At 40.7% G+C, this 27,551-nt stretch overlaps 2 protein-coding genes across 4 annotated transcripts in view; one reads left to right on the top strand and one right to left on the bottom strand.

Annotated features, from left to right (window-relative positions):
* Positions 1 to 1,315: 1,315 nt before the first annotated feature.
* zgc:92242 (uncharacterized protein LOC436899 homolog) lies at positions 1,316 to 13,353 on the bottom strand. Of its 2 annotated transcripts, none has more exons than XM_061048857.1 (6): positions 13,144 to 13,353; positions 10,634 to 11,029; positions 4,982 to 5,099; positions 4,153 to 4,234; positions 3,419 to 3,650; positions 1,316 to 1,939 (listed from the first exon to the last, which is right to left on the bottom strand). In XM_061048857.1, the coding sequence occupies exons 2-6, from the start codon at positions 10,812 to 10,814 to the stop codon at positions 1,773 to 1,775; spliced, it is 780 nt and encodes a 259-aa protein (XP_060904840.1). In that variant the 5' UTR covers positions 10,815 to 11,029; positions 13,144 to 13,353; the 3' UTR covers positions 1,316 to 1,772. The 2 variants fall into 2 exon arrangements, with proteins under 2 accessions (XP_060904840.1, XP_060904841.1); XM_061048858.1 differs by having other exon boundaries at positions 4,159 to 4,234; positions 13,144 to 13,343.
* A 7,669-nt stretch (positions 13,354 to 21,022) lies between these two features.
* The window catches only part of psd2 (pleckstrin and Sec7 domain containing 2), a 29,508-nt gene continuing 22,979 nt past the window's right edge, over positions 21,023 to 27,551 (top strand). Inside the window, exon 1 of one of the 2 annotated variants that reach the window (XM_061048842.1) lies at positions 21,023 to 21,620. The gene's annotated coding sequence lies outside the window, so the exon portion shown is untranslated. The remainder of the gene's footprint in view (positions 21,621 to 27,551) is intronic. The other variant, XM_061048841.1, reaches the window with a different exon arrangement.

Here is a 27,551-nt window from a genome sequence, read left to right as displayed (position 1 = left end):
AACAAGTAAAGACGTGAAGGAGTTAACAATGGAGGGGTTTGTTGACGTGCGTGTGTTGTCAATCCCAAACTGTAACTAAATTCTTTGGATTTGCAACAAAATAGTCAATAAGACGTTTAACAAAACATTTTCATCACAAGATCCACTCGTTTTGTTTTCCACAGCTTTAAACTACGTGTTGTGGGGTTAGCTGTGTCAGTTGTCATGGTGATAATTAAAGTTGTTAGTAATGGATCCAGTCACTTTATGTCAGTTGTGAAGCAGAAAAAAAGAAGTAGAATAAATGGATCTTGTGATCAGATCTCTTGACAAATTGTTTTTTAATTACAAACATTATCCGACAGAGTCAAGGATTTTGTCCAGTTAAATAGTTTGTGTTAATCTCTCATTTACTTACAATCTATTATATAAATTATATAAATCACAGCGCTTCAATTCACTATAGACTTTGAGCTTAAAGCTAACATCAGTCACCATCATCAAACGCACTGGACTGTTCATCATTTGAAGAGCTGATTTGAAAAAGCAGATAACTCTGTTTTAAACATTTTAAATAAACATTTTATCTAGGCTATTTATTTATTTATTTCATGTAATATTACTCAGATTGACGTTGTGTGGCTTTGACCATGTTCCCCGTACACTGTGTTGGGTTTCTGCTCAAGAACAGACTTTACAGCTCTGTATGTAAAGTCAGAGGCATCATGTCCCATTCAGTCTCGGGGGGGCTGGAGCCCCTTCAGATTTTTAAGAATCTGACAGGATTTTTCTCATATCTTAGTATTAAAACAATAACTTATTTAGGCGGCTGTGGCCCAGTGGTAAAGATGGTCGTCTCTCAACTGGAAGGTCGGGGTTCAATACCCAGCTCCTGCAGCAACATGTCCAATGTGTCCTTGAGTAAGACACTGAACCCCAAGTTGCTCTCACTGCTTTGTCAGCAGTGTGTGAATGTGTAGGTGTGACCTGCGGAGTAAAAGTGCTTTGAGGAGTCAGAAGACTATAAAATAACTATACAAGCTCAAGTCCATTTACCATTCTTATTTATATAATAAGTAGTAATAATAAATTATATTTCAAGTATGGAAGATATCTGTTAAAAAAGCTACAAAAAATAGCAATTAGGGTGGGAGTCATTTCTCTTGATTTCACTGAGGTTTCCTCGGACTTCCACACTGAAGGAGAAATAATAACCATTTTGCCGTCAGATTATAAATATCTCAAAATGCTGAATTTTGGTTTGCATGACGCCCCTGTTTAAAGAGCTCATCAAAACTCTCAGGGAACTGTGTTTTTACAGAATTGCCTTCATCTGTTTTTACAAAGTAACTCTTTATTTTGTTTTTACCAATAACTACGTTAACAGAGTACAGCGACAAGAAACAATAACTACATTTACATTTTCTTAACTGTACAGTTGGATATGAATATGGTCCTCATCAGACTTGTGCTTCTAGCTTCATTAACATTTATTTTACAATAAAACAGTGTGTCCTCAGTTAGAGTCAGTAGTCAGTGCAAGTCTCTCTGGACAGCTCTTTGCATCTGGCTGTCAATCACAGAAACTATGGGAGCGTAACTCAGCATCATCAAAGGCTGCTTCTTTTTTATCCTCCAAGTTGACTTCATAAGCTTTCAAGTCTTTCTCTGGCCCACTCCTTAGGCCTGTACGTAGGTTGATCCTTCAAGGTTCAAAGTTCAAGGATCCCTTTCCTCCAGTGTATGTGTCCTCAGTCTGGACTGTCCTGTAGCAGGGTGGACACCTCGGAGTCCTAGCTGTGCAAAGCTGTGCCTTTCTTCTGTAGGTGAGCAGGTTTGGCAGGTATGGGAGGTTTGGTGTTGGTAGGTGAGGAGCTTCGATGATCATCGGCGAATGTCTTCCTGAGCTGTGCCACGCGACTTTGATATTCAGACTTGTTCTCTTCACTACAAACCATCTCTGAGAGGAAGAGAAAGAAACACAAATTAATACACAGAATCTGAATCATATTCACGTCACCACCTTAACATTCAAACATCTTATATGCACAACATTTCTGGTTAAACATTCATCAACTGTTGCATCATAACATTAAACAACATGTGTTGACTACAATGAACTATCAGAAGTGTGTCACCAACATCAGCACCAGCTGGATGGTTAGGACACTTCACAGGTTCAAGATGCTGATCTCAACTTTCAGAAGCTTGTAGCAAATATCTCCCAGACAGCCTCCTACCATCTCAGAAACCTATCCAGAGTTTGATGTTTCATGTCACAGTCGGACTCTAAAAGCTGGTTCATGCTTTCATCTCCAGTAGACTTGACTACTGCAATGCACTTTTTACTGGAGTTACAGAACAGGTGCTACATAAACTCCAGCTCATTCAGAATGATGCTGCCAGGGTTTGAACTCAAACCAAAAAGTCTGAACGCATCACTCCCATTTCAACAACAAAAAACACTTCTTATTGTTTTTAACAAGTGCTGAGTACACATCAGACAGGTCCCTCAGATCTTCAAATAAAGGTCTCCTTACCGTACCCCAAATAATACCAAATCAGCTCATGGTGCTTTTAGCCATTATGGTCCTACTCTCTGGAATTCTTTAACACATGAGCTAAACTGTGTCTTCTTTTGAAAGCAGACTTTAAACATATCTCTTTGCACAAGCGTTTGGCTAAATCATAAATAAATGGAGGATATCTTTAAATGTATCTAGGAAATGTGTCTACTTTTAATTTTAAGGGGCGATGGATAGCCAAGTGGTTATGTCGCACGCCCCATGTACTGAGGCAATAGTCCTCTTCGCAGCGGCCATAGGTTCAAATCCAACCTCAGCTATTTGCTGCATGTCATCCCTCACTCTCTCCTCCCAGCATTTGCTGTCTCTCTTCAGCTGTCCTGTCTAATAAAAAAAAGGCAAAAGGCCCCAAATATAAACCATTAATAAATTAATACTTTTATTTTTAAGCACATTGAGTCATGCTTGTCATATGAAATGTGCTTTATAAATAAACTTCACAGGACCAGAGGTCTAATGTTCCCTCAAATAAGCATCGTGCTAATGACTGTCGGACTCATCCTGGACAGTTAAAAGAATAAGATCAAATGAATCTTTTTCACCATCATTCGTCACAGTACAAATGACAGATTATTCTGTATCAAGAATAGGCTTGGGTAGCTATTGTTTACGTTTTAAGAAGCCAATCTATTGCTATTTATTTTGGTTTGCATACCTTATTTTGTATGCAGTATCATTTTTAGGTTTTATCGGCCCCCATCTTTTATTTTATTTTATTATGTGAAATATAAAAAATGTTCATGAATGTGTTGGTGTTTCTATTTTGACCTGATTAGAATACAAATATTGAATATCATAGACTTTGACATTCACCCTAAACACACATAAATCACATTTGTCTTTTCTTTTGTCACCTCTGTCCTTTTGGCCGACCATCTCTGTGCCTGACAGCTGGGCTTTGAGCGACGGCTGGTTGCCATGGCTACTAAAATGGGGCTTGTAGAGAAGGGTCCACTCGCTGTGGTTGTCCGAGCTGCCACCTGACTCACTATCGCTGTCCTCAGCTCGGTCTTTCAGGTCATCATCGGCGCTGCAGGAGTCCAAGTCTTCTTCACATGGCTGACTGTTTGGCGAGGCGGGGTCCTCCTGTGTGCGAGACACCATTTAATAATATGACACGTTGTTTTTAATTTTCTGTGCTCCTTGTTACAGAGCCTCATGCAAACCATAGACTGTAAAATATAATGGACGCAGCCTGAGTGACGTCACCCATCTGGGGAGTTCAAGGGGGCTCCAGAGGCTCACCAGCGTCTGCCGCCATGCTGGAAATGTTGTCTCAGCCTAACTATGAATAACACACATCGTTCATGAAATCAGAACGGATGCGTTATAAAAACATTCTTGCTACATACAGTGTGTGCCCATGAGGACAAAAACTAATCACACCTCTTTCTTTATTTTGTACCAGGCTGTAAACATGTAAATTTCTACTTTAAAAATGAGCGTTTTTGGTGTGTATGTGACTTCCTGGTCTCCTGGAGCCAGCCTCAAGCGGACCCTTGACAAACTGCAGGAATTTGGACTTCCGCATCGGCTTCATTTTTTCAACTCCAAAGGTTGCCGCTTGACGCATAACACAATAACTCACGCTCACATCAGAAAGCTGCTGGCCGTCTCTCCCCGGCTGCAAGTCGGCTGTCTGGATGCCGATCACATCATCACTGCGGACCCTGAATGACAAAGACGTCCATTTTTAGCCCGACAGACAGACACACAGGATCGACTGCTGAAGCAAGTCATACGGCAAATAACTTCTAGACTCCAGTTGGAACAAGAAGACGGCATGCTGACGGAAATCCTTTAGTTCATTGTTCATCTTATCAAAGTGAATCAGAGTTATGTAATCAGCTGAAAGGAATGGCAGCTTGATGAACCTCTGTAGATGTTTTCACATGTGTGTTAAGCAACATGTTGATCTGGCTGACAGAGCTGTCTTTATATCATTCAAAGAAACAAAGTCCTTATGCAAATGACAATGAAACCTCCTAAACATTTTGTTAGAGTGCACAAGACTAAAAGCTCACAATGTGTTACTGATGTGTGGTGAGGCCTGACTAACATACATTTTACATGTGAGGCATTCAGGACATTTTTGTTTCAGTCTCTAGTTCTTTTGAAAAGATAGATTTAACCTCATGATGAACAATGTGTGATGGGTATCTGTAAATTAGTTCAGACTATTACTTCTGTAGGGTGTGACATCATACTTGTCCCTGTACAAACAAACATGGAGTAAATCTTTTTTTTTCATTTTAAATTCAACATTAACATCACTCATTTCTAATCTGCCTACTGCTGCATTACTAAGTGGCTCTGTGTCCAATAGAATATGTTTGTCGCCTCAAAGACATCTTGAATACTTCTTACTAGATTTGATGTTATTGCCATGAGACAAACTTTGTGTGTTCGGTTTCTACCTGTTGTTCGAGAGGCTCTGGAGGAGTTTGGAGGACCTGAACTCGTCCACCTCTCCGATCACACTGATGCTCACGTCTCCATCCCGACCAAGCAGCCAGCTCACATGTTTATTGTACGCTGTGAGCAGGGAGGGAAGGGGAGGGAAGGGGAAGGGGGGGATAAGATTGAGAGAAAGAACAGGATTGTTAAGCATGCAGCAGATTGTTTTCCCCTCTCACACAGATTCAGAGAAAAGCAGTCATCTTAAAATGTTGTTCTGACTTTTCTCCAGTAGGTGGTGCTGTCCTATAATTATAGAGCTCCAGGAACCTCATCCGACACTCACTGCTCTCTCTACTGCTGATCATTTCCTCTGTCTGTCTGATGACTAATCAATTCATTGTGTCTCACTGAAAAATGAATACAACTGATCGTAGTATATCGATAACGGTATGGTTATGGTTTCATTCTCTTATAATGCTGTGTTTTAATTTTACTAATAACAATACCACTTCATAGATTCATAGATTATAGATTTATAGACAGTCATTTAGGAGAGCACCGCACAAACCTTACCTTAAGTAAGGTTCTCTATTCTCTACAGGTTTTTTAACATCATATTCTTCTTCATTTATTATTTTTACTCAACCCTTTCCACATCTGTCTTTCTATCTAACTCCTCTTCTTCTCTCAACAGTTTGATCTTTTCTTCGTCTTCTTCTTTCATTTGATATAAACTCATTTGTTGGGTTGTCCGTTCTGCTGTAGCTTTTTAAATATTGTAGAGGAAGCAGAGAAAACCTTGATGGAGGGACTCTAGTTAAATAAACAGGTATCTGTACTGAAGTTGTTGTTATTACTTCTGTTGTGTTATTTCCTTTAATATTTCCAGCTGTCACTAAGGTACACACCTTTTCACTTCACTTAAAGAAATGTAACTATATTGTCATCTTTACATTGAGTATAAAATATGCATACTGTATGTCGAGACATGGTGACAATAAAAAGTATTAAAGAACGTTTGGATGAAACTGAAGAACCAGCCTTCCTCCCACTTGTTCAATGTTGTACATAACTCTGTTTTTTTGGTACTGGAAACTGAGGCCTGTGTAAACCAAGGCATGCACCTATGAGGAATGAAATATACACGTCTTAACTCAGAGGTCTTTTCATTTTGATGTTTGTTTGTGTTTAAATCTCGTTTGCACATTTGGACTCTTGTAAACTGGATGCTGACCAAAGTAAGGATTATTACTGCTAATACCAGCAATTCACATTCTTTGTGTTTGTTTGTTTGTAAGCTGAATCGCTGTGACCAATCCTAAGCCTGAACAGGCATTGTAAGGTAAAAGAATACAGGATTCATTAGATATCTAGAAATGGTGTGCTTTAACATAATGCACTGAATTCTGTATGTCTGCATTTCTTTACAGAACAAAAATGAAATGTTTTATTTTTATTGTTTTAATACCGACTATTATTTTAAAATGTGGAAAATAGTTAAACTAAAGGAAAACCCTTTTATCAGTAGTTGTGCTACAGCTTACAGTAGCTTTATTATAATAATAGAGTATACTCTATTATTGATTATACTGTAACTGCTGTGTGTACAACCTTTAGAGTGGTGGTGTATATGAAGTATATTTAGATTATTTCAGTTGGTTCATTTTTAGTTGTTTCATGATGACCTCATTATGACACAGATAAGATAAATAGACCCCGCTCCCCAACGTGTGATCACAGGTGCTTTCAATGACATCACAGTTTAAGTTTAGGGGAAACACTTTCTGTGACATCATAAATGACCTTTATTTCTTGTTCACATATCTATGAGAGGAGAGTGTGAACATAAAGGTGTGCTGCACAGAAACCAGGACTCATTTCAGATTTGGTCTATATATAATGTACGCTAGTTGGTAACTGTATTTAAACTCAAGATGTTCCAGGAAATATGAACAAAAACAAAGCTTTTACTGCAAGCTGGTTTCTGACAAATCTGTGCTGTGAGTCAAGACAATTGTTTCTATTTTTCTCCTGGCAGGAAAACTTATTCTGAAAGCTCTAAGAATGAGAATGTCTAAGCCACACCTCCACCTCCCTATGACACAAGGAGCATAAATAAACCCCACTCGCCAACATGTAATAACAGGTGCTTTCCATGACAGCACAGGTTAAGGTGGGGTTTAAACAGAAGTCTTGACTCACAGCACAGATTTGTCAGAAACCAGCTTGCAGTAACAGCTTTGTTTTTGTTCATATTTCCTGGAACATCTTGAGTTTGAATACAGTGACCCGCTATGTGAGCGTACATTGAATATTACGGTGGCTGGGAAGTGCAAAGCAAAATTACAAAGTGTTAAACACTTTCACAAAATGTGAGACAAATTTACATTTGGAAAAACATTTTTACATTTTATGAAACAAAATTACAAAACCAAAAACACTTACCAAGGACAAAACACATTTACAAGATGTGAAACACTTTTACAATCGCTGAGACAAATTTACAAGAGGCAGAACACTTTTACCTGTCCCCAAACAAATGTACAAACGACAGAATCTTGACGGAAAGGGAATGTACCGCGACAAAAACAAAACAAACAAAATGACCCCTCACTCCATCACTTCCGTGTCACTTCCGACATTTGGTACATTCCCATTTTGTCAAGATTCTGTCCTTTGTAAATTTGTCTCATCGATTTTAAAAGTGTTTCACATCTTGTAAATTTGTTTTATAAAATGTAAATGTATCACGATACGCTGGTTGAAACCAACCCCCTCCCACTTACAATATATGGATCCAGAAAGTTTGGGACATTTACCAAATGGAACAAATTACATACCAATTAAGACTCCAAAAAGAAACGTTCACAACAAGATGGAGACCTGTACTGGCTTTACTAATGCAATAGAGAGTGTTGTTTAATTTGGGCGCTGACCAAGACCATGCACCATTTTTCCCTGGGGTTGACTTCGCACCTGTACTTTGACACGTGATATCTTTGAGTGGATTAGAATTGATTTCTTTATGATTACAACTTTTATTTATGATTTTCATTTCTCCTCTACTTTTATGAACATTTATTTATGTACTTGTTTGTTTATGTGTATTATTGTGTATATGTATATTCTTTGGAGTGGACATTTTGATTTGTATCTTACTTTTGTAATCTATTTCTGCTGGCTTAATATCCGAATGTAACTAAACAGCTGGAAAGAGGAAAAAAATTAAAAATTCATATTGTACTGTTGTTGATGAGAAAAATGAATAAAAACTAAGTAAAAAAAAATAAATGTAAATGTGTTTTTCAACATGTAAATTTGTCTCACATTTGTAATTTTGCTTTGCACTTCCCAGCCACCGTAGAATATAGACCAAATCTGAAATAAGACATGGTCTCTGTGCAGCACACCTTTATGTTCACACGCTCCTCTCATAGATATGTGAACAAGAAATAAAGGTAATTTATGATGTCACAGAAAGTGTTTCCCCTAAACTGAAACTGTGATGTAGAATGAACAAAGAATGAAAGAAGACTAACTGGATCTTAGGTTGTGTAACCCAAACACACAGACAGCTCCGGTGACATGGCAGAGATTGGGTAAACAAAGAAGGTAACTTAATATTTGGTTTAAAGCATGGCAACGCCCCAAACCACCAAACAACAGCGCTTACTAAATCTCGTGTGTAGAATGAATCGTCAAGACAGGTCTGAGGAACGAGTCAGACGACACTTCAGGTGTAATTTAAACATGAATCAGACCAGTAACACTAGAGAGTGTGTTAGGACACACGGCGTGTATCATCGGCTCTCAGAGGTTAGAAGATATCTGATTCACATTAAGGAGCTGGAGCGACTTGGAAATAGAGTAATAATGTGCTTACTTTGAACTATTATAAATGTATACCCCCCGTGTCCTGTGTGTGTGTGTGTGTGTGTGTGTGTGTGTGTGTGTGTGTGAGTGTGTGTGTGTGTGTGTGAGTGTGTAAAGTAAGTGTTAAGCAAACATACAGTAAATGAATACCATCAATACTACCTTTGATTTTCACATGAGGTTTAACTCAGAGTTTTAAAACACTCATAGCTCAGTAAGTGGCCTTTCTAATGTGAGTGGCATCTTTAATGACCAAACAGGGTCAGGATTTAGAAACACTAATATCATACATCAAAATGACCCCACCAGCTTCCCAGATTAAAACTGAATATTTGAGTAGTGGCCAAATGTGTGGGAGTTGTTAACAATGAAATCTCTTTGTTGAGGTTTTTCTCATTGTTATTTTTGATGAATGAATTACTGAAAAACAGTAAATGTGAAGATTGTTAATACTCTTCAAAGTCTTGGTGGCTACCAGGATGTAAAACTAAGATTATAACAATCAAATGTAATGATCTCTACTAGAAAACAGTTTGTATCAGAACTTACAAACAATACAAATGTTGACACTGTGAGAAAGACTCTGGTTGAATGACTTTCTGAAATCAAAAGGGTATGGATAACTTTTTCAGATTAAGACACTGAACAGTAAAAAGGCTGTTTGTGTCTTTGCTGAGCATAAAGCCAGGAAGAACATCTATCAGGGTTTTATAACAGATACATCAGGAAGTCACCGTCCTGACAAATGATCCATGTAAACATGGACTTGATATGTACATGCCTTGTGATTTTTTTCTGTAAAGACAAAATAAACATGATGCACGGTGAGTTTGCAGGTGGCTGATGGAACGTGTCACCGTTAAAGTTAGGAAAGCCTCCTGTGTCACTTTTATTCCAAGACTTTAAAGCTACGCTAACCATCTGTCAGATATCAGAGTTGAATTATTCTTACATCTCACTCCTTCTACTTAAAGAGAGAGGTTTATATGTTTTATCAAAGCGACAACCTCCGCTGTTGAAAAATTAAACCAATGAGGAAGTGCAAAACCCTGCAGTTCATCGAGTGTCCACTTGAGGCTGGCTCCAGAAACACTGGAAGTCACATACACACCACAGCCAAGAAAGACGTTTTTACAGCAGAAATAAACATGTTTACAGCCTGGTTCAAAAAACTAAATAGGTCTGATTAGTTATTGTCCTCATGGGAACACACTGTATGGGGGGTGAATTATTTTATAACGCTTCCGTTTTGATTTTGATAACGATACGTGTTATCCATAGGCGCGTAGCTGACGTGATTGATAGGTTAGTACGATGTAATGGTTTGTCAAGAGGCTTTAAACCCGCCTCAGCTCCAGCTCTCAGCCTGTTGTTAGGTTGACTGAAAGTTAGGGTGAGACAGCATATCCAGCATGGCGGCTGCTGCTGATGAGCCTCCTTCAGTAACAGATGGATGATGTCACTCAGGCTTCATCCATTAATATTTACAGTCGTTTTTATCTTAATACATGGATGGTGAAGAGTTAACGTCAATTTTATTGTGACACTAATTTACTGGAAAGAAATGACACCATGTTTGAGAAGCTGGTAGTTTAACTTCATTCCAGAGTTATTTCAGTGTTTGTAAAAAGGTCACACTCCAAGACATCTTACCCTCTCCTGATACAAAACTATGTTTCGCTCTATGTTTCGTATCATACTTGTACTTTAGTGTTGGACATGAGAAGTGTGCTCTCTATGTGTACTAGTTCATTAATGTACTAACTAAAGGAAGCAAGGCCGGTGTTGCACTCTACCTTTCTTTGACCTGGTGTTGGCATTGTCTCTTCCTTCCCTCTCGTCCCTTTCCTCGCGCTCTCTCCAGCGGCGTACCTGCTCCTCCCTCATCTTCAAGAAGAGGATCCTCTTCTGCTCCTCATTGAGGGCTTCAAGCACCTCCGGCTCCACCCACATGTCCTCAAGGATTTTTGCTAGCATGCTGCTTCTTCTCCACAGGCACTAGAGACAGCCGTCCACTCGTCTTCTTCTCAGCTGAATGGGTCGTGTTTCAGCACTACGTTATGATCACTCCCTTTTCTTGCGTCGGGTTCCCTTTTTTTTTTGAAGGATGTGGGATCGGGTGCCGTCTAAGTGCAGGAGGTCACTTTCGTGTCCTTTGTCAAGTGTACTTCCTGAGTGCAGTGTGTCAGGCTCTGTGGAGTGGAAGGCACAAAGTGTCAGGATCGACTGCTGTTTCTGAAGCTTTTGACAGTGAGAGAAAGACTCACAGAAGAGAGAGGGAAGGGGATAGAGAGAGAGTGATTATATCTATACTGAGTTGTTTTTTAACTCTCTGTTCATTCCTGATCTAACATCTAACACAATAGGTTTCAGCATATGAGCCCACAATGCCAAATGTATTTACCTTTGTGTGCAGTGTTTACTCTGCATACAGTTGGCAGTGAGAACGCTGGTGTGCTTTCAAACACTGCCAGGAACACAGAGGTCACACACACACACACACACACACACACACACACACACCCACACACACATACACACACACACTACATCAGCTATCTGAGTGTAACAGGCACAGATAGTGAGCAGCATTAGTTGTTTCTCTCTCATATACACGGCCCCTCATGTTTCAACACACCGCTCAGACCTTTCTTTTCCCAGCTCGTTATCAATGTAGGTGGCACAAATATATCAACAGCACCAGTTTAGTTACACCTAGTGCAGGAACTTTCAAGAACAAAACCCCAGTAAAGGAACTTCCACCTTATATCTACAAGTAAACACAAAGCAGTCTCCTCCCTGTGCAAACTATTGAAACTTATGCAATAATGTAGTGAGAGCCTATAGGGCTTGTAGGTGAAAAAAGTTATTATTATTATACAATAGACAGGAGAAGAAGTCACATATCATCCTTTGAGCTCAGTCTTTTATCTTTGGTTGTTCCGTCTTGTTTTTCTGTGTGGTCTTTGTTGTTGTTGACTTTGTGATGTGAATATCGCTTACATTGAGAAATGAAAAATAACGCACTAATTAAAAACAAAGCCAGGTTGGAGGTTGTCAAATGATAAAAAATGCACACCAGAACATGTGCTTGAAAAAAACCTCAGCCTGAACTGAGCGGTTAAATAAGCATGTTGTCATCTTCCTGCTGATGAAGGATTTAAGGTAACACTGTCAAACTTCTGGAAACAAAAGTGATTTTAAATCCTTCATCTATATCTGTACGGTTTAGTTGTAACTTCATATTTATCTAAACCAGTGGTTCAGCTGGTCTAGCTTCGGGACCCACTACCAACTCCTTCACAGAAGAATTGCGACCCAATTTGTTTGCTATTTTTCAACCAATCAGATTAACTTCATGAAAAAATGTGCAGTTTGGATCTCTGACTGTACAAAACATGTGACAGAACAAAACAAATGGAATAAAACAAACATGTTTCAAAAGCACTTCATGGACTTTTTTAACACCATTTTCTTTCCAGGCACACAAATGGACCGCGACCCACTTTTGGGTCCTGACCCACCACTTGAGAACCACTGCTCTAAACTATCATCTACTATTTCTAAAAGCTACTGTTTGAAATAAACATAACTTTAGCCTTGTTTTAATCTGTTCCACTTGATTCAGAGCTGGGTTGGGATACATTATTGGTCATGTTCTTCTCTAAAGATAGGAGGAGGGAGTGTTTTCATTGATGTTTCATATTGTAAAGCTGTAAATGCCTCAAAGGCTCTGACTGTGATTAACAGCAATATAAAATCACTGGACCAGACTGCCCACTCATTTCAATACTTCCTGATTGTTCTGACAGAAGCATACAAAGCAGTTATGTACCTCCATTAAATCTCCTCATCCATAAATAACTGTGCACATTTCAGCTCTGGCACAGCTGCTCAACAGGAATATTCAAATCAGACCGCACAGCTTCCAAAGGAATCACAGACATCAACAACCCAAAATGTCAATTACATAAGGATAATAAACATAAACTCTGCTTTTCAGAAGAAAAAAATCCAAAAACATAACTCTGGCCGAGCACCAAGATGCAAATAGGTCTGAGATTTCTACTGCCTCCACTCATATGCAGAGAAAAGGAAGAAAGAAAAGCTATCAGGCATGTGCATGGCATACTGAGAGAAAGGTTTGAAAAGCCTCTTTCTGAGAAAACACGGGCCATTTCACAACATAGTTGGAGAGTGTGAGAGATTAATGAACTTAGGCAGCCTGTAGAATGGCTAGAACAAAACAAAACAAAAAGACAGAGAGAGAGAGAAAGAATAACAAAGAGGAGAGAAGTGGACTTACTCAGTGGCTGCCAGCTGGTAGCATCTCTCTGGTTTGAGTTTCAGCGTCTCTTTGAGTGTTGTATGCTGAGTGAGTGTGACGTGAGAGAGCACAGTGTGTCTTTGTGTGTGTGTGTGTGAGTGTGTGTGTTTGTGTGGGAGCAGGTTAGTCGTCAGCAGCAGTGGTATGCAGGCTCAGCCCTGCTCTGCTGCATTTGTAGAGGAAAGAAGTGGGACGTAGTGACATCACTGCTTTCGTTTGTTTTCTCTCCTCCTCTTTTTCTCTCTCACTTTCTGATCTTCTTTCATTGACACCCCCCCCCCCCCCCCCCCCCCCATCAATTCATGTTAGTTATTTATTGTCAGGTTAAAATCCTGTCTCTGTCCATTCACTGTGTATCCATTTCTTTAAATAACTCCAGTGTCATGTTTCCAGAGTGTTCCCATTTCAACACTCATTTGTGACAGCTTGTGTGAATGAATGTGAGGGATTCTCAGTCTTTATTTTTGCATTCATTGTTTTATTTTTACCTGATCCACAGTCTCTGCTAAGCTGTGCTCCCCCCCCCCCCCCAACCCCACCCCCTTCCTCTTTTCTTCCTCCAACACCACATTTGCAGGAAGGAATCAGGATATTTATCCGACCGGTATTTTCCGTCAACAGGTTGTTGACATCCTTATCACAGCAGCAGTCATTGTTGAGTGTTTGCTCGTTGTTACCAGGTCAGAGGAGTCTGTGCTTTAAATGTGAGTCACATTCCTCCGAGCAATTAATGCTCGGAACAATTAATAATAAGTGTTTTTCAATTCAAATGACTAATCGCTCTCTTAACTTCACGGTCTGTCACAACTGGGTGTTTCCTCCTGGGAACTTTTACAGGAAATGAACACGAGCTGCACCTTTTTGACTTTTATGTGTTGCTCTGTCTTAATGTGTACTTGATGAATGCAGAACACTTTTATCTTACAAGTCTGTAAAATATGGATATGCTACATCTTAGTACTTTGGCACTGCACTAGCTTAGGACTGCTCCACAGCTAATCTTAAAGGGCTTTCACACTCGCAGAAAAACTCCTGAAAGACTCCTGATATTTCTCTGAGGAGCTGTGGCAAATTTTTCGCTCGGATTTCACCCAGAGTTTCTCCTGCCAGCCTAGTATATTTTCCGCAGCAAGTCCCGGGCTGATGTGAGAACGCAGCAGGATATTTTACGGAGAATTCAGCCAATGGGAGGGGGGGGGAGAGACTGTCTGCCCACGACCGCTATGATCTCCTTGCACGTAATTAAATGGCTGCATTAAGTTTTCTGCTAGTCATTATGTTCTTCTCTGCTCTTTCGTTGATAGTGTGATTCCGCCAAACCACACAATATTCTCATTATAGCATCGTATAGCGGAATCTGTTGCTTCTACTTCCGACTCTCTATCAGGGGTAGTCTCCAGCTGTGAGGAGCATGTGTGAATAGCCAGGTCGGGAGAATATCCGGAGCAATCCTCCTGAAATCATCTAGATATTTTCAGGAGTGTATATGTGAAAACAGCTTTATTGTAAGCCCTACATCCGTCAGATCCGTTTTTTTATTCTCTCTTCCGTCCTTACCTGAGTTCCCTGAAGCTCCACCACCAGTGGTTACATGTACGTACCACTTAAATGTACCGTCCCTAAGAAGATCTTGGCTACCATGCCTCCACATCAGGATTGTGAGGCTTTAAACACATTCTGCTCCCCCCCACAATCCATGGCTCCCTGAGGTCAGCATTGCAAAGGGAAGGACTCACAGCAGCAGAGAGATGAAGGTGTAAATGCAGGAGTCCACTTGCCTCCTTAAGCAATGCCCACTCATCTCTGCATCTGTTTTCAGCATTTCACTCGTACCTCTATCCACCTCCTCCTGTATCCTCCACTCTGCTCACACCACCAGGTTTGCCTCGTTCTTTACAGATAAGGTTTCCACCAGCTGCTCCTCTGAGCCCAACAAACTCAGGGTCTCCCTGCAGGCACATTCAAACCTTTGCAGGTGATCCAAAACGCATTAGCCCAGCTGGTTGTGCTTTGTTAAATGTGCTTAGTATTCAGTTTTACTAGTGTCCATTTTGTTTACCCCTTGTTTTTAATTTGGTCTGGCCAAACCACTATCCATTTCTTTTGTCTCATGTGTTAGGTCTGTGTTTAAGTTCACACCTTGTGGTTTGTCTACTTTATTAGATTTAAATTAACTCTTTTCAGACCTTGTTCTTATAGTTTGGTTTGTAGGTTAAGTTTTCATTGAGAGGGTAAAATAAATAAAAATAAAAAACTCTATAAATCTACTCTTGTGTCTTGTATCTAAGTCCTTGGTCCTTAACATAATTTCAGGTATTTTGAAGTCGGTCCATCAATTCTCCTTCTATTTCAGGGTTATACATTTTATTAAAATGATACAGTTTAATCAAAACCTTGGAAACACTTGTTGGTTTGAGTTGTAGTGGTCACATCAGAAGCCTCAACTTCCACTAAAGTTCGTATTACGCAAATGAAACCACAGCATTCATTTGTAAACACGAATGGGTTTCCACCAATACCAAGAGGTCAGTGATACCAGACATCGTCTGTTTTAAGTTTGTATTTGGTATCAGGGCAAAAAGCTCAAGGTCTACACACACACATTTCAAGCAGAGCTTGTTCTGATATGAGTCTATTTACTTCATCAATCCAACATTAACACTAAACCTTACATCTGATAATTTATGCTCAACTGAAACTTGAGGTCAGTTTATTTCCCAAACCTAAAATTAGCTTTAGATGTCAACTTCCCTTAAACTAATTCTAGACATAGGCTTCAGTAAGGTGTTTTAAAGCCCTAAACATTTTAATAAGGCACATTAATGTAGGCTAAACTAGTCAAAGTGAGTCTTCACTTTATCATGCCCTTGTCTTTATATTTGTTAGAAGACACGTGGAAACATGGACCTGTATGAACACCAACACAAACCTTTTCTTACCCTTTCTTTGGTGTCAAGGTCAGGTCTGCCAGAGCAAAACAAAAACAGTGAGCTCTCTATGGCAACACACTACAGATGAGACATGAGGCCTAAGTATCTGTGTGTGAATCATAGACTGTAAATATTACGGTGTGAATGGGAAAGTCCCGTCTTCTTAGTGTCACTATCTGGGAACCACGTGGAGAATAGGTCACGTGGGAACATTCAAATGGTAATGGTGCATACACAGCACCCTCTGCTGCAGCACAGGGGTATTGCAGGTTGAGATGGCTGCAGATGTTAGAAAAAGAGAATATAACATGATTGCATGTTGCCAAATCAAAATGTGTGAAAGCAAAACTCGAACATGAACCTCATTGATTAGCCCTTAAGTTTGATATATTGATGTTGTTTATTGAATATTATAGAGACAAACTGGCAGATTTAAAAGACGATTCAAATTAAACAGGTCCATTTAAACCCAACTTCCATCTCACTGATCTCTGCTACACCAATGATGCACACACTCTGCTGCTGCTGGCTAAGCTTTGCCTCCACCACTGAAGCCCCTCCTTTCTGCCTCAAACCTTTGGTTCACCCATTTGGGGGTGTTTAGAGCTGTGCACCCTGGAAAGCTGTGGCATGCTGCTCAGCAAAACCAGGGAGCAGAACATTTAAAGCCAATCAAAACTGTATTTCCATTTTTTGCAATAAAATTTTTCCATTTTTGATGAGAGTGTTCCTTACTGAAATTCACAGAAATACTGGAGTTTGAGTTGTATAAAAACTGATTGTTTGGTGATTGTTTTCATTTTCATACGAGCCCTATATGAATCTCTATATTTATCTATTTTAATTTTAAGCTGTAGATTCTGAATACAAAAAAATACTCTTAAAGTGTCACTAACTTGTAAAAAATTAGCAATCTAAGTCGTTATTGTCAATGAAACCATTATGTAAAATCAATCAACATTAACCAGGCCAGTGGAGCCCAAAGTGTGGGTCGGGAGACACTGTTCATTTATTGGATTCCTTCCAAAAACATGTAAAACAATTGGGGTCCCCAATCTCTAGCACTGTTTGGGAACCCCTGATCTAGTCTACTAGACAAGTGTTAGTCTTACTGTCGGGGGAAAATGTGTTTATTTAAGCAAGATTGCATCTAACCTGCTGTTACATTAAAAAATAATTTGTTAAGCTTTCAAAAGTACAAATTAGGCAAAGTGGGTAACTATCCTGTTTTTCTCTTAATAAGGACAGTGCTCATTAATCAACATATCAGCATATACTGTATGTAAATATGTCGGAATTAGCACAAAAGCTAAACTTCATCCGTAATCCTCAGGCAGGTAAAAAAATCATCAAACTAATTTACAGTAACAGGATACCTCAAAGGACAGTCTACAGATCATTATACAAAATAACTCACAGGGACTCACAGGGACACCAGAATGAACACAGTTGTCACATAAGAAATGACAGTCCCACATACAATTAGCTCATTAAAATTGCATGATGAGCCAGAGGCCCTCGGGAACGGGCACCAGAAGGGGAGGATAGATATTATGTATATGAGTACATGCCTGATTTGTTTTTAACCAAAGTTTGAGACATTTTAAAGGTAAGGTAGTTCTCACCATCCCTGACATGTGATGGTAATTTGTTCAAGGAACGTGTGCCTCTAATTGACGCCACTTTTTGACTAAATTCAGTTCTACGCCTCAGTACCCGATCAGTTGCATCCTTGATTTTCTTACTGCACATGGCTTCTATTTTCATCAGTGAAGACAAGACGTCAGATAAATATGAATATAAATATGCAATAACTGGTTATGTTCTGTCACTGCATCGATGCAGAATTGTCCAAGATGCATCCTAGAAACAAAATATCAACACGCCTTCAAGGTGCTGCCGTAGCCATTTCTTGGAGAGAGGAGCACCAGATCATCTATGAACAGTGGGCACTTGACTTCATTGTCTTACATGTTGATGACAGTTGCTGAACACTGTTCTGATGCCCTTGCCAATTCATTGATGTAAATGTTAAAGAGGGGTGGAATTAAGCTTTGTCCCGGTCTAATGCTCTGGCATTTTGAGCGTCTTCTTTTTTTTGGCAATCTTCACTGCACACATGTTGTTTGTGTACACTGATATTATCATGTTTTAAGTTTTCCCCCCAATTCCACTTCCCAACAGTTTGTACAGCAGACCCTCATGCCCTCATTTGGCCAGGGAGATTTGAGAAGTGGTTTACCCATATGTCTCCATTTTGGATTGGAAGGTTGCAGTCTATTTGTTTGATTAGAGTCATCAGTGTGCCCAGCAGCACTCTCTCTTGTGCTCTCAGGCGACTGTGTTTGTGTGTTGACCGTGTTTTAAGCGTAAGAGTAACGGTTAGCTGACACTAGACGTGCAGACTGAACCCCAAATTGTTCCAAATGGCATAGCCAGCATCGTGTGAATGTGTATGAATGGTTTTGGTTTATACTAATGGCAGCTTGACCCAGCATCCTCTGCCATCAGTGTGTGAATGTGACGTTTAGTGTGAAAGTGCTTTGAGAGATTAGAAGATAAGAAAAGTGCCAAATTCAGTTTGTGTACCATTTCACTCCATCATACTGATTTATCAATACCTGCTTCATTATGCACACACACAGTCACACAAATGTAATCACAGGACACCTAATGATTGAACATTTGAACAAACACACACACACACACACACACACACACAGGTTAATGCATGCATGGAGGCCCACATTCTAAATAATACTTTGACACCATGGCTGAGCACATTAATGTGCACCATAACGGGATACCACCCAGTCCAGCAAAGCAAAACGCAAGCTGTCAGCTTTTCTCTACACAAATGACCTCCCTCGTCCCTCCCCTTCCTGCCTCCCTCTCATTGTCACACCAGGGATTTTCAGTGTTCCCAACCCATTGCTTACCATCACAGCCCTGCAGATGTCACTTAGCTGCAGACACACCTCTTCATTTCTCCATCCATCCTCCGCCTCTCATGGGACACAGTAGAGGGAGAGAACATGAAGAAGTGAGTGCATGTGTGTGTGTGTGTGTGTGTGTGTGTGTGTGTGTGTGTGTGTGTGCATGTGTGTCCGTGTGGCCTCAGGGGGGAGGGGAGCCAGGCAGGTTAATAATTTAGTAATTAGGATTGACATTGCGTCTGCAGTGGGTTTCCCTTAAACTATTTTCACCATGCACCCTCTCTCCGGTCATCTGTGCATCCTTTAAACTCTTTGTCATCTTCAACCTTCTGTTGCCCCCGCCTCTCTCCTCTCAGGGCTTTACCCCCCTCCCCTCCACCTGTCTCACTTTACGCCTTGCCTCTGTAACCTTCTCCTCGCCTTGTCTTCAAACACACACCACGTTCTTTTGTTCTGTCCACATCCCAGCTCCTGCTTTATCCATTTCTCTTTTCTTAATTCCCTTTTTCTCTCTTCTTCTTTTATAGATTATTCTTCAGCCCCCCCCCTCTTTTGTCTCCTTGAGTGATATTGATCATTGCAGATCACTGGTTGGGAGGTTTAGGTTCTAAGTCAATGCAGACATTACATAAACACTTGGTGCTATAGTGTTCATTGCACAGGATGTGTTCAAGTACCCTTAAAAAACACTGAAACACTTTTGCAGCAGACAAAGGAGAACCATATGTGCCATTGTTTGCTGTGCTTCTGTTTATGACCTTGAGGGAAACCAGTAAGACATTATCAAAACACTGCACTCACTGTATGGTTAAAACACAATACATGTGGTTTTACATGTCAGAGGAGTGAAGTGAAAGAACAAGTGGAACGGACGGGAAATGAGTTGTGGGCATAAGCTGGTAGAGTAAGAAAAATGTCCTCTATGCTTTGTCAAGGACAGACGATACATGGTCTAGTTTATATTTGATGCTGGCAGATAAAATGACTTCTTATCGGTCAATCAGACCAAGAATTTGAAAATTTGGTTGATATCCCTGCCATGTAAAAAAACCCCAATTTAATCATAAGAGGTATTGAGCAGACTGATTTTTTTTTTCTGACAGCACAATCACAAATCTTTGAAAGCCTGCCTTGTTTGAAATGCTCTTGAGCACAAATCAGATCCAACATACCTCAGCTTGAAAATAAGTAAAGTTAAAACAGACAAATATCTGTTATACTTAAAAGTATATATTCTAATAATAATGAAGAGTTTCTCAGAAATCTAAGCCAAAGCTAGAAGCTATTCATTGGTCTCCAGTCCACACTACCATTTGTCTTTTTTTTTTTTTTTTTACAGTGGTTTGATAACGTGTGGTTCTCTTTTGGATAAGCTGTGATGACAGTTTAGCCCAGCCACAAAGGAAGGAGAAAAGGTCGAGCTCACAAAGATCTTTAATCAATTCATCAATAACTTTCTATGTCAAGACAGTATTGTTGGAACACCACATCTTATTCCAGCGACCTGCATGTAGGCTTACAAAATGAGGGCCATATAAATATATTAGGCCCATACAAAAAATAATACATAGGCTAATATCTGAAACATAAATGACTCTGTATGCACCCTGAGTTTAAGATTTGTTTTGGCAGTACATTGCTTCACAACATGATGTAAGAACGAGCCTTTCTTAACTTTAGGTAGGCTATAGACTAGTTTAGTCTTTAATCACTTTGAGCATGCACAGTAACATCGAGTAAAAACAGGATATAACTGCTTTATAGATGAAGATTCCCTTGCTGACAAAAATTCCTAGTTAAACCAAACCAGAGCATGACCAATGCTACATCCAGGATATGACAGCTGCAGGACTTTAGACCTTGGACCGCACTATTTGACAGTCTGTGAATCATCTGCAGGAATTGTTTCTTCTTTTTTTTGGGGTCGATTTGATAACTGTTCCCACAAACAGCATCCCAAAGCAAATTAGGCAAAGTAGATAGGCCTATCTTACATCTCTATGTAAAATGTCTGATAAAGCCATCCTTCTGTTCTGAGAACGTCCTGAAACTCTGGAAAAGACCTCAGGGTATAGCTCTGGACTTCAGGAACAAAACCATGTGAAGTCAGAGTCCAACGGATTTGAATAATATTTCACTATTCTACGTCTGGCGGTTATATCATAACAGAGAGACAACTGTCTGTGCAGGCTTCAGTGTCTGATATCAACATGTCCCGTTCAAACAGCGCTAACGACAGGAGAGGTGGTGGTGCACCCGAGCAGTCCGAGGAGCGGAATTAGGATTTCTCATCTGCCATTCAAACACACCGAGGCTCCAGCACAGAGAGGATGAGGACGCCTCTGGACATCCATCCATTCATCAGTTCACACAGTAACCGCGTACTGCTACCTGGACCTCCCGCGCCTGCCCTTCCAGCCTGCGCGGAGGAGAGAGAGAGAGAGAGAGAGAGGGGGGGGGGGGGGGCAGCTGGGAAGGACAGAAGAGCCCGTCTGTTAGTGTTATTCCCCGGTGTAGATGTGAGACAGTGGGAGAGCACGCCGCCGATACAACTCCCTATTTCCAGCCTCCAACTGAACACATTTTACTGGTGAGTCGACACATTATTCTACTGGTTAAGGTTAAAGCTGTTTTTTTTATGTTTGAGCTTGTAGGGCTGTGTTAGTGCCAACAAATATTTAGCCGGCAATTCATGATTCAGAATCCATGCTTGGACAGGCTATCATTATTTCAATGTGTTAAGGAAGCTAGCAGAAGTAGGCTATTTATCAAGGAGGCTGCGTTGAGGTTTCGCGTCCTGTGTCCTATTTCTGTGTGTTGAAATGTACACATCCGCACCGGCAGGCATTAAGACAGCGGCGTTTGTTGAGCTAATAAAGGCTGAAAGAAAAAGCACCGTGCGGGCCGTGGGATTTTACGGAGGCATGTGTGTTTTTGTCTCTCTCTCCCTCCCGCGGACGAGGAGTGAATGAGAAAAGCGTTTCCTCTTCTTTTTTTTTTGCTTGTAAGAGGACAAGTCGATCTTGAAATGCTACCAAGGTCTATTTTGGAGGAAAAGAAAGACACCGGCCTCAATTGAGCTTGAGCTGTGTCTCTCAGCCATCCTGTTGTCATGGTTACTGGCTCGAAGAGGCTGTGAGAACATGGCTGTCTCTTTTGCACAGACACACAGACAGAGACACACACACACACAGACACACACACACACACACACACACACACACACACACACACACACACACACACACAAGAGCAGGATGTATTGCCAGTTCAAATACAACAGAGGCACACATCATGAGGGTCTTTGATTTTGATCAGAAGACTTCACAGCAGAATATACACAAGAGTATAAAAGCATAGGTGCATCGATTGATGTTAAATTAATCAGAACATGGCTGTCTCTGGAGGAGAGAGAGAGAGGGAGAGAGAGAGAGAGAGAGAGAGAGAGGGGAACAATAAGGCTGGTGTTTGTTTTTGTCTTTTTAGGTGTAGGCCTATTGGGAGAATCAGAGAGAACCAGTCACGTTGCAAACCCACATTCTGGAGAGCATGGGATCCTATGTAGCCTACATTTAAATGCAAAGCCCAATGAGGAGTTAAATATAGGCCTACTTACAACAGGCCGGATGAAAACAACACAGGCCAGGAGGATGTGGGGGTTGCATCTTAGAAACAGAAGTGTAAAAAACAGCTAGTTTTGTCATTCCGAGAGCAAAGTAACTTTTTAATGAGGCCAAAACATATTTCTATGTATCTAGTCTCCATTGTCTTTATTCCTCCAACGCAACTGGTTTTCTCTTCTAGACACACAGGCAATCTATTCATCATCAACTTAAGGAGTCAGAGATACAGACACACCAGCAGCAACTCTAAACCAAACTGAATCAATCCCTTCTTCATTTTCTAAAACTGTCTATTTGACATCTTCGTTCTAACCTCTTTTACTGTATCTCTCCAATTATGTTGTTGACTCAGCGGTTGACTAACAATATTACCAGAAGGATGCAATAACGCCCTCCCCCCTCCAATTTTTTTTTAATATACTATATTGGGATGGCCTCCTCAACATATGCGTTAATTTAACCATACATTCAAATGCCAGAATTGCGACGTTGTGTGTGCCTGTGCTTGGGAAGTAAGGAGTATATTAACCTGATGAAATGGTACTGCCCAGTGACTTTGCCCAAACAAGATAAAGCACCACATTACTTGGAGCATCCATGTATTAAGATGAAGCGTTCAGAGTGGCAGAATGCTTGTCGGCATAGAAGTGACATATTTGGGTGATTTGGGGGAGCTGGATGATTGTTATGCTCCAGTAGGCTTTTTATGGTTGGAGGCCCTGTTGTCATGCTAGTGTGACTTGTATAGGCAGGCTAGCCTGGACCACTTCCAACTCCTCATTTTCCTGTTTTCCTGTACCAGGCTTACAAGAAGGCTACATGTTTTCCTCCTCTGTCTCAATCTGTGTCATATTTGAAAGTGGACTCTATCTCTGTTCTGTGTTGGTGTGTGTATGTGTGTGTGGGCTGCAGTGATGGTGCAGAGCCCAGTCTGCACAGGGTCAGTAGGTCATTCATAAGACTGCGGTGCTTTTTTCTATGCATGTCGCTATGATAGACAGAGGAGGAGGGAGGAGGGAGGAGAAGAGGTGTTCTTTTCTTGTCTTAAGTACTTTGATATCTATTTACTATTACTATTTATCTATTCACTATCAGCTTTAATTTTCATGAATCATTTTGACTGCTAATTAACTCTAAATTATAAATACTCAGAGGTGTTAATTGGCTTCTGTGATCCACCACTTCAACTAAAGAGGCTGACAGTGAGGCACAACTCGACTGTCTGCAGGCAGATCAGTGGTTAAAGACAGACAGACAGACAGACAGATACATAGATATCTTTAATTTGCTTGTTTCATATTGCAATACTCTGCAATATTGTAAGTCATCAAATTGTCGCAGGACCAACTTGGTGTCTTGCCCAAGGACACCTCGGACATATCACCTATAGCACCGGTCCTGCAGGAGCTAGAGGAGCTGGGGATTGAATCCCCGACCTTCAGGTTGACAGACGATCGACTCTATAAAGTGAGCCACAGAGTGAGCGACTCTTCAATTAAAACTTTTCAAACTCAAACTTTTCCCACATCCGATATAGATGCCTATCTGGTGAAATATCTGCTGAATGTTTAAGCCTTCTGAGGACATCCTTTTGTGTCATTTAACTCAGAGGGTGAATCCTGGGGAATGTCCTGCACAGCATCATGTTTTACGAAGCACCAACCTCTGGTGTTAAAAAAAAAAAAGCAAATGCGAAAGTGTAAACAAACTATGGGAAGGTGTTAACTTTGCATGACTAAAGGCACAAAGTGATTCAAATATTCACATTATTTATGTGGTGTTTGACTAAAGAAGCTTAGTTCATCACCTTTGAAGACTGTCACATCATATCTTCTGACTCTGGTGTAACTCAGTCAAGCCAAGAAATAACCTTAGTTATTATTTTCCATTACAGAATCTAAAAGTGAGTCTGTGTCTGTGAACTAGAGACATGGAGTTTCAATGGCATGGGCATTCACCGGGAGGGTCTAAAGCTGCTTTGCATGGTGTTTGTTTGCAATATCCAACATGACTGCTTGTAATAGTAGTCTGAATAATTGATACAGTATTGGTTTTATTATGGGTAATTAGTAGCTCTCACCAGGGACGATATATAAGGATATTAATTTGCCCTGTGCTGCTTTGATATTCACCATTCTTTTCAAACCTATCTACTATTGGTCCTCCACCTTCATGGAAGCACATTACAGACAATTTGAAAGTGGATGCAGTGAAGAAGCTTTGTGTGCTTCCCTTTTGAAATTGGACTAGCTCTTTCTTGGGAGCCATTTTTTCTATTTTTAAAGCCTCCATGTCTTATTATCTCACTATAGTGTTTCCTTGGTATTTTGCTGCCTATATGTGAGATCAATCGTGCTTATCACTGGAGACTCCCGGTGGACCTCGGCTCTGTGCACAGTGATCAATAAATTTAACCCACGTGTGTCTCTGTGTGTTCATTGTGGTGTTTGCTTTTTTGTGAATCAGAGAGTGTTCTACAGTTTTTGAGTGAGACAGAAAGACAGGGCGAGATAGAGAGAGAAATAAAAGACACAAGAGACAAAAGAAGCTATATGATGGTATCTTAGACTTTTATTTGAAGTCCTCCTCAATGGATTGGTGCTTTATGGTTGGATGAGATGGATGTTTTTAGATTTGTGTTGGTGTGTTGTTCACGTGATTGGCAGACGGTCAGATCACAGTTAAAGGAAATTGATAAGGCTTAAGAGCTGCAGTGTTCTGCTGACAAAAGTGGAATGCAACAAGTCTCTTCTGACAGTTTTACAAGGAGACAACATACTGAGACACACACACACACACACACACACACACACACACACACACACACACACACACACACTCCAGTCTCTTTCATTGGCTGTTTTCATGGTCGGGTGTCAAAGCAGATCTGCTCTCTCTCTGCATCAGCAGCACTCACAGTGTTGCTCATTTCCACAGTTTTTTTTTTCTGCTGGCTAAGACCCATTTTCATTAATTACTGCAAAATAAGTGGCTGAGACAGAGAAAAGTGAGAGCAGAGCTAGACTATGAGATAGCAGAAAACATGATGTGGAACAGATGAAGAGGAAAGAGTGGGAGGAAACAGGACACTAGAGACACAGTGAGAGAAAAAGAGAATTCCCATTATCCATGTCTGCTTTCATAACTGTTCCCTGTTTCCACTTATGCAGATGTGTCCCTTTTTTTTGTATGTGTGTGTGTGTGTCTGTTTGTGTTTGTGAGAGACTGACTACGTGTCATTGTGTGCATTTGCAAACATGTTTAAATGCATGAATGGATTTAAGTGTGGATATGGACTAAAATAGACTTAGAGTGAAATGTGTTTCAGATATTTTGTCTCTAAATTTAGGATCATTTCAGCTCAATGTAGCTTGATTGTTAAAGAAACACCAAATGCTCATTAAATGTAAATCAGTAAATCAGATCATTTTTTCAGGTTTGTGGTTGTAGCTTTCTTGGAATGCAGTTAATAAATCCCATAAGATCCACATTAGGCAGTGATAGAACAAACCTCGGATTACAGGGGGAACAAGGCAATGAGAGTGAATGCGGTATGTTGGGGCCATCTTAGGGAGGTTTCCTACTGTCATTGCAAAATTTGCACATTATGGGTCAGTGCTTTAGTTTAAATTTTGACAGCCCTCTGGGGCCCCCTACTGGTCTGGGGCCCCAAGCAGTTGCCTGCCTTGCCTGTTGACAAGCAGCACCTCTGCTCGGGGGTCCCGGGGCCATTGCTACGAGAAATCCAGTCAATGTCTGACCAAAGTTTGTCCACATCCTGATACTGATTGTGTTTGTGGTTTTAATGGAGGATCTCAAGGCACAGGGGAAGAGGGATTCAAGTTTGGGGGCCTCACAATCTCATCTCTGCTTTTTGCAGATGATGTGATTTTGTTTGCTTCCTCATGCAGGGAACCCCAGCAGGCATTGGGGAGGTTTGCAGCTGAGTGCGAAGCAGTTGGCATGAGGGTCAGCACCTCCAAGTCCGAGGCCATGGCTCTCTAATGGTAAATCAGTTTATTGCTCCGTCTGGGTCAGGAGTGAGTCCTTGCCAAAAGTATCTCAGGGTCTTGTTCACAAGTGAGGGTAGGATGGACTGTGAGATTGACAGACGGATGGCTCAGCATTGTCAGTAATGCAGACGTTGTACTGAACCGCTGTGGTGAGTAGGGTGCTGAGCCTGAAAGCAAAGTTCTGGATTTACCGGTTGATCTTTGTTCCAACCCTCACCTATGCTCATGAGCTATGTGAAGTGAGAAAGAATAAGACCACAGATACAAACTGCTGATATGTATTTCCTCCAACGGTAGGCTATAGTCTCAGCCTTAGAAACAGTGTGAGGAGCTCAGATATCCAGGGGAAGCTCGGAGTAGACCCGCTACTCCTTCGCATGGGCGGTTCTAGGCAGGGGCCAACAGGGGCCAGTGCCCCTGTAACACTGAGCTTGGCAGGTTGGCAGTGTTAAGCCAGGATTTTAGGCTTTTTGCTGGCTTTTAGTGCTCCAATGATGGCATTTGCCACAGAGATAAAATGACAACCTTCCATGACTTATATAGCTGCATTTGCTTGAAAACATGAAGTCATAAGAAAAAGGGTAAAGTTAAGGAGTGATTCAGAGACAGGCTTGAAATAAGGGAGATTAATCTTCCTGAAATTCTTGGGTCTGCATAATTCACATAATCTTTTTCTGGTTCTGATGAAACATTTAGTTGGCCTGTGGTGTCCTCATGCTTAAAGGTTCAATATGTAAGAGCTATTTACATAGTTAAAATATAAAATGATCTCACTATATCATCAGACATTAAGGAAACAGGTTATGTTGAAGTGCTGGCTTCTCTATCAACAATGCAGCAGTCAATATATCCTCTGGTTCTGAATGGTCTGTATTTGTTTGGACC

Source organism: Labrus mixtus, chromosome 10 (genome assembly GCF_963584025.1).
Source record: "Labrus mixtus chromosome 10, fLabMix1.1, whole genome shotgun sequence".
NCBI classification, from domain to species: Eukaryota; Metazoa; Chordata; class Actinopteri; order Labriformes; family Labridae; genus Labrus; species Labrus mixtus.
Note: the sequence above shows the minus strand (reverse complement) of the source record. Positions and strands in the feature narration are given on the sequence as shown.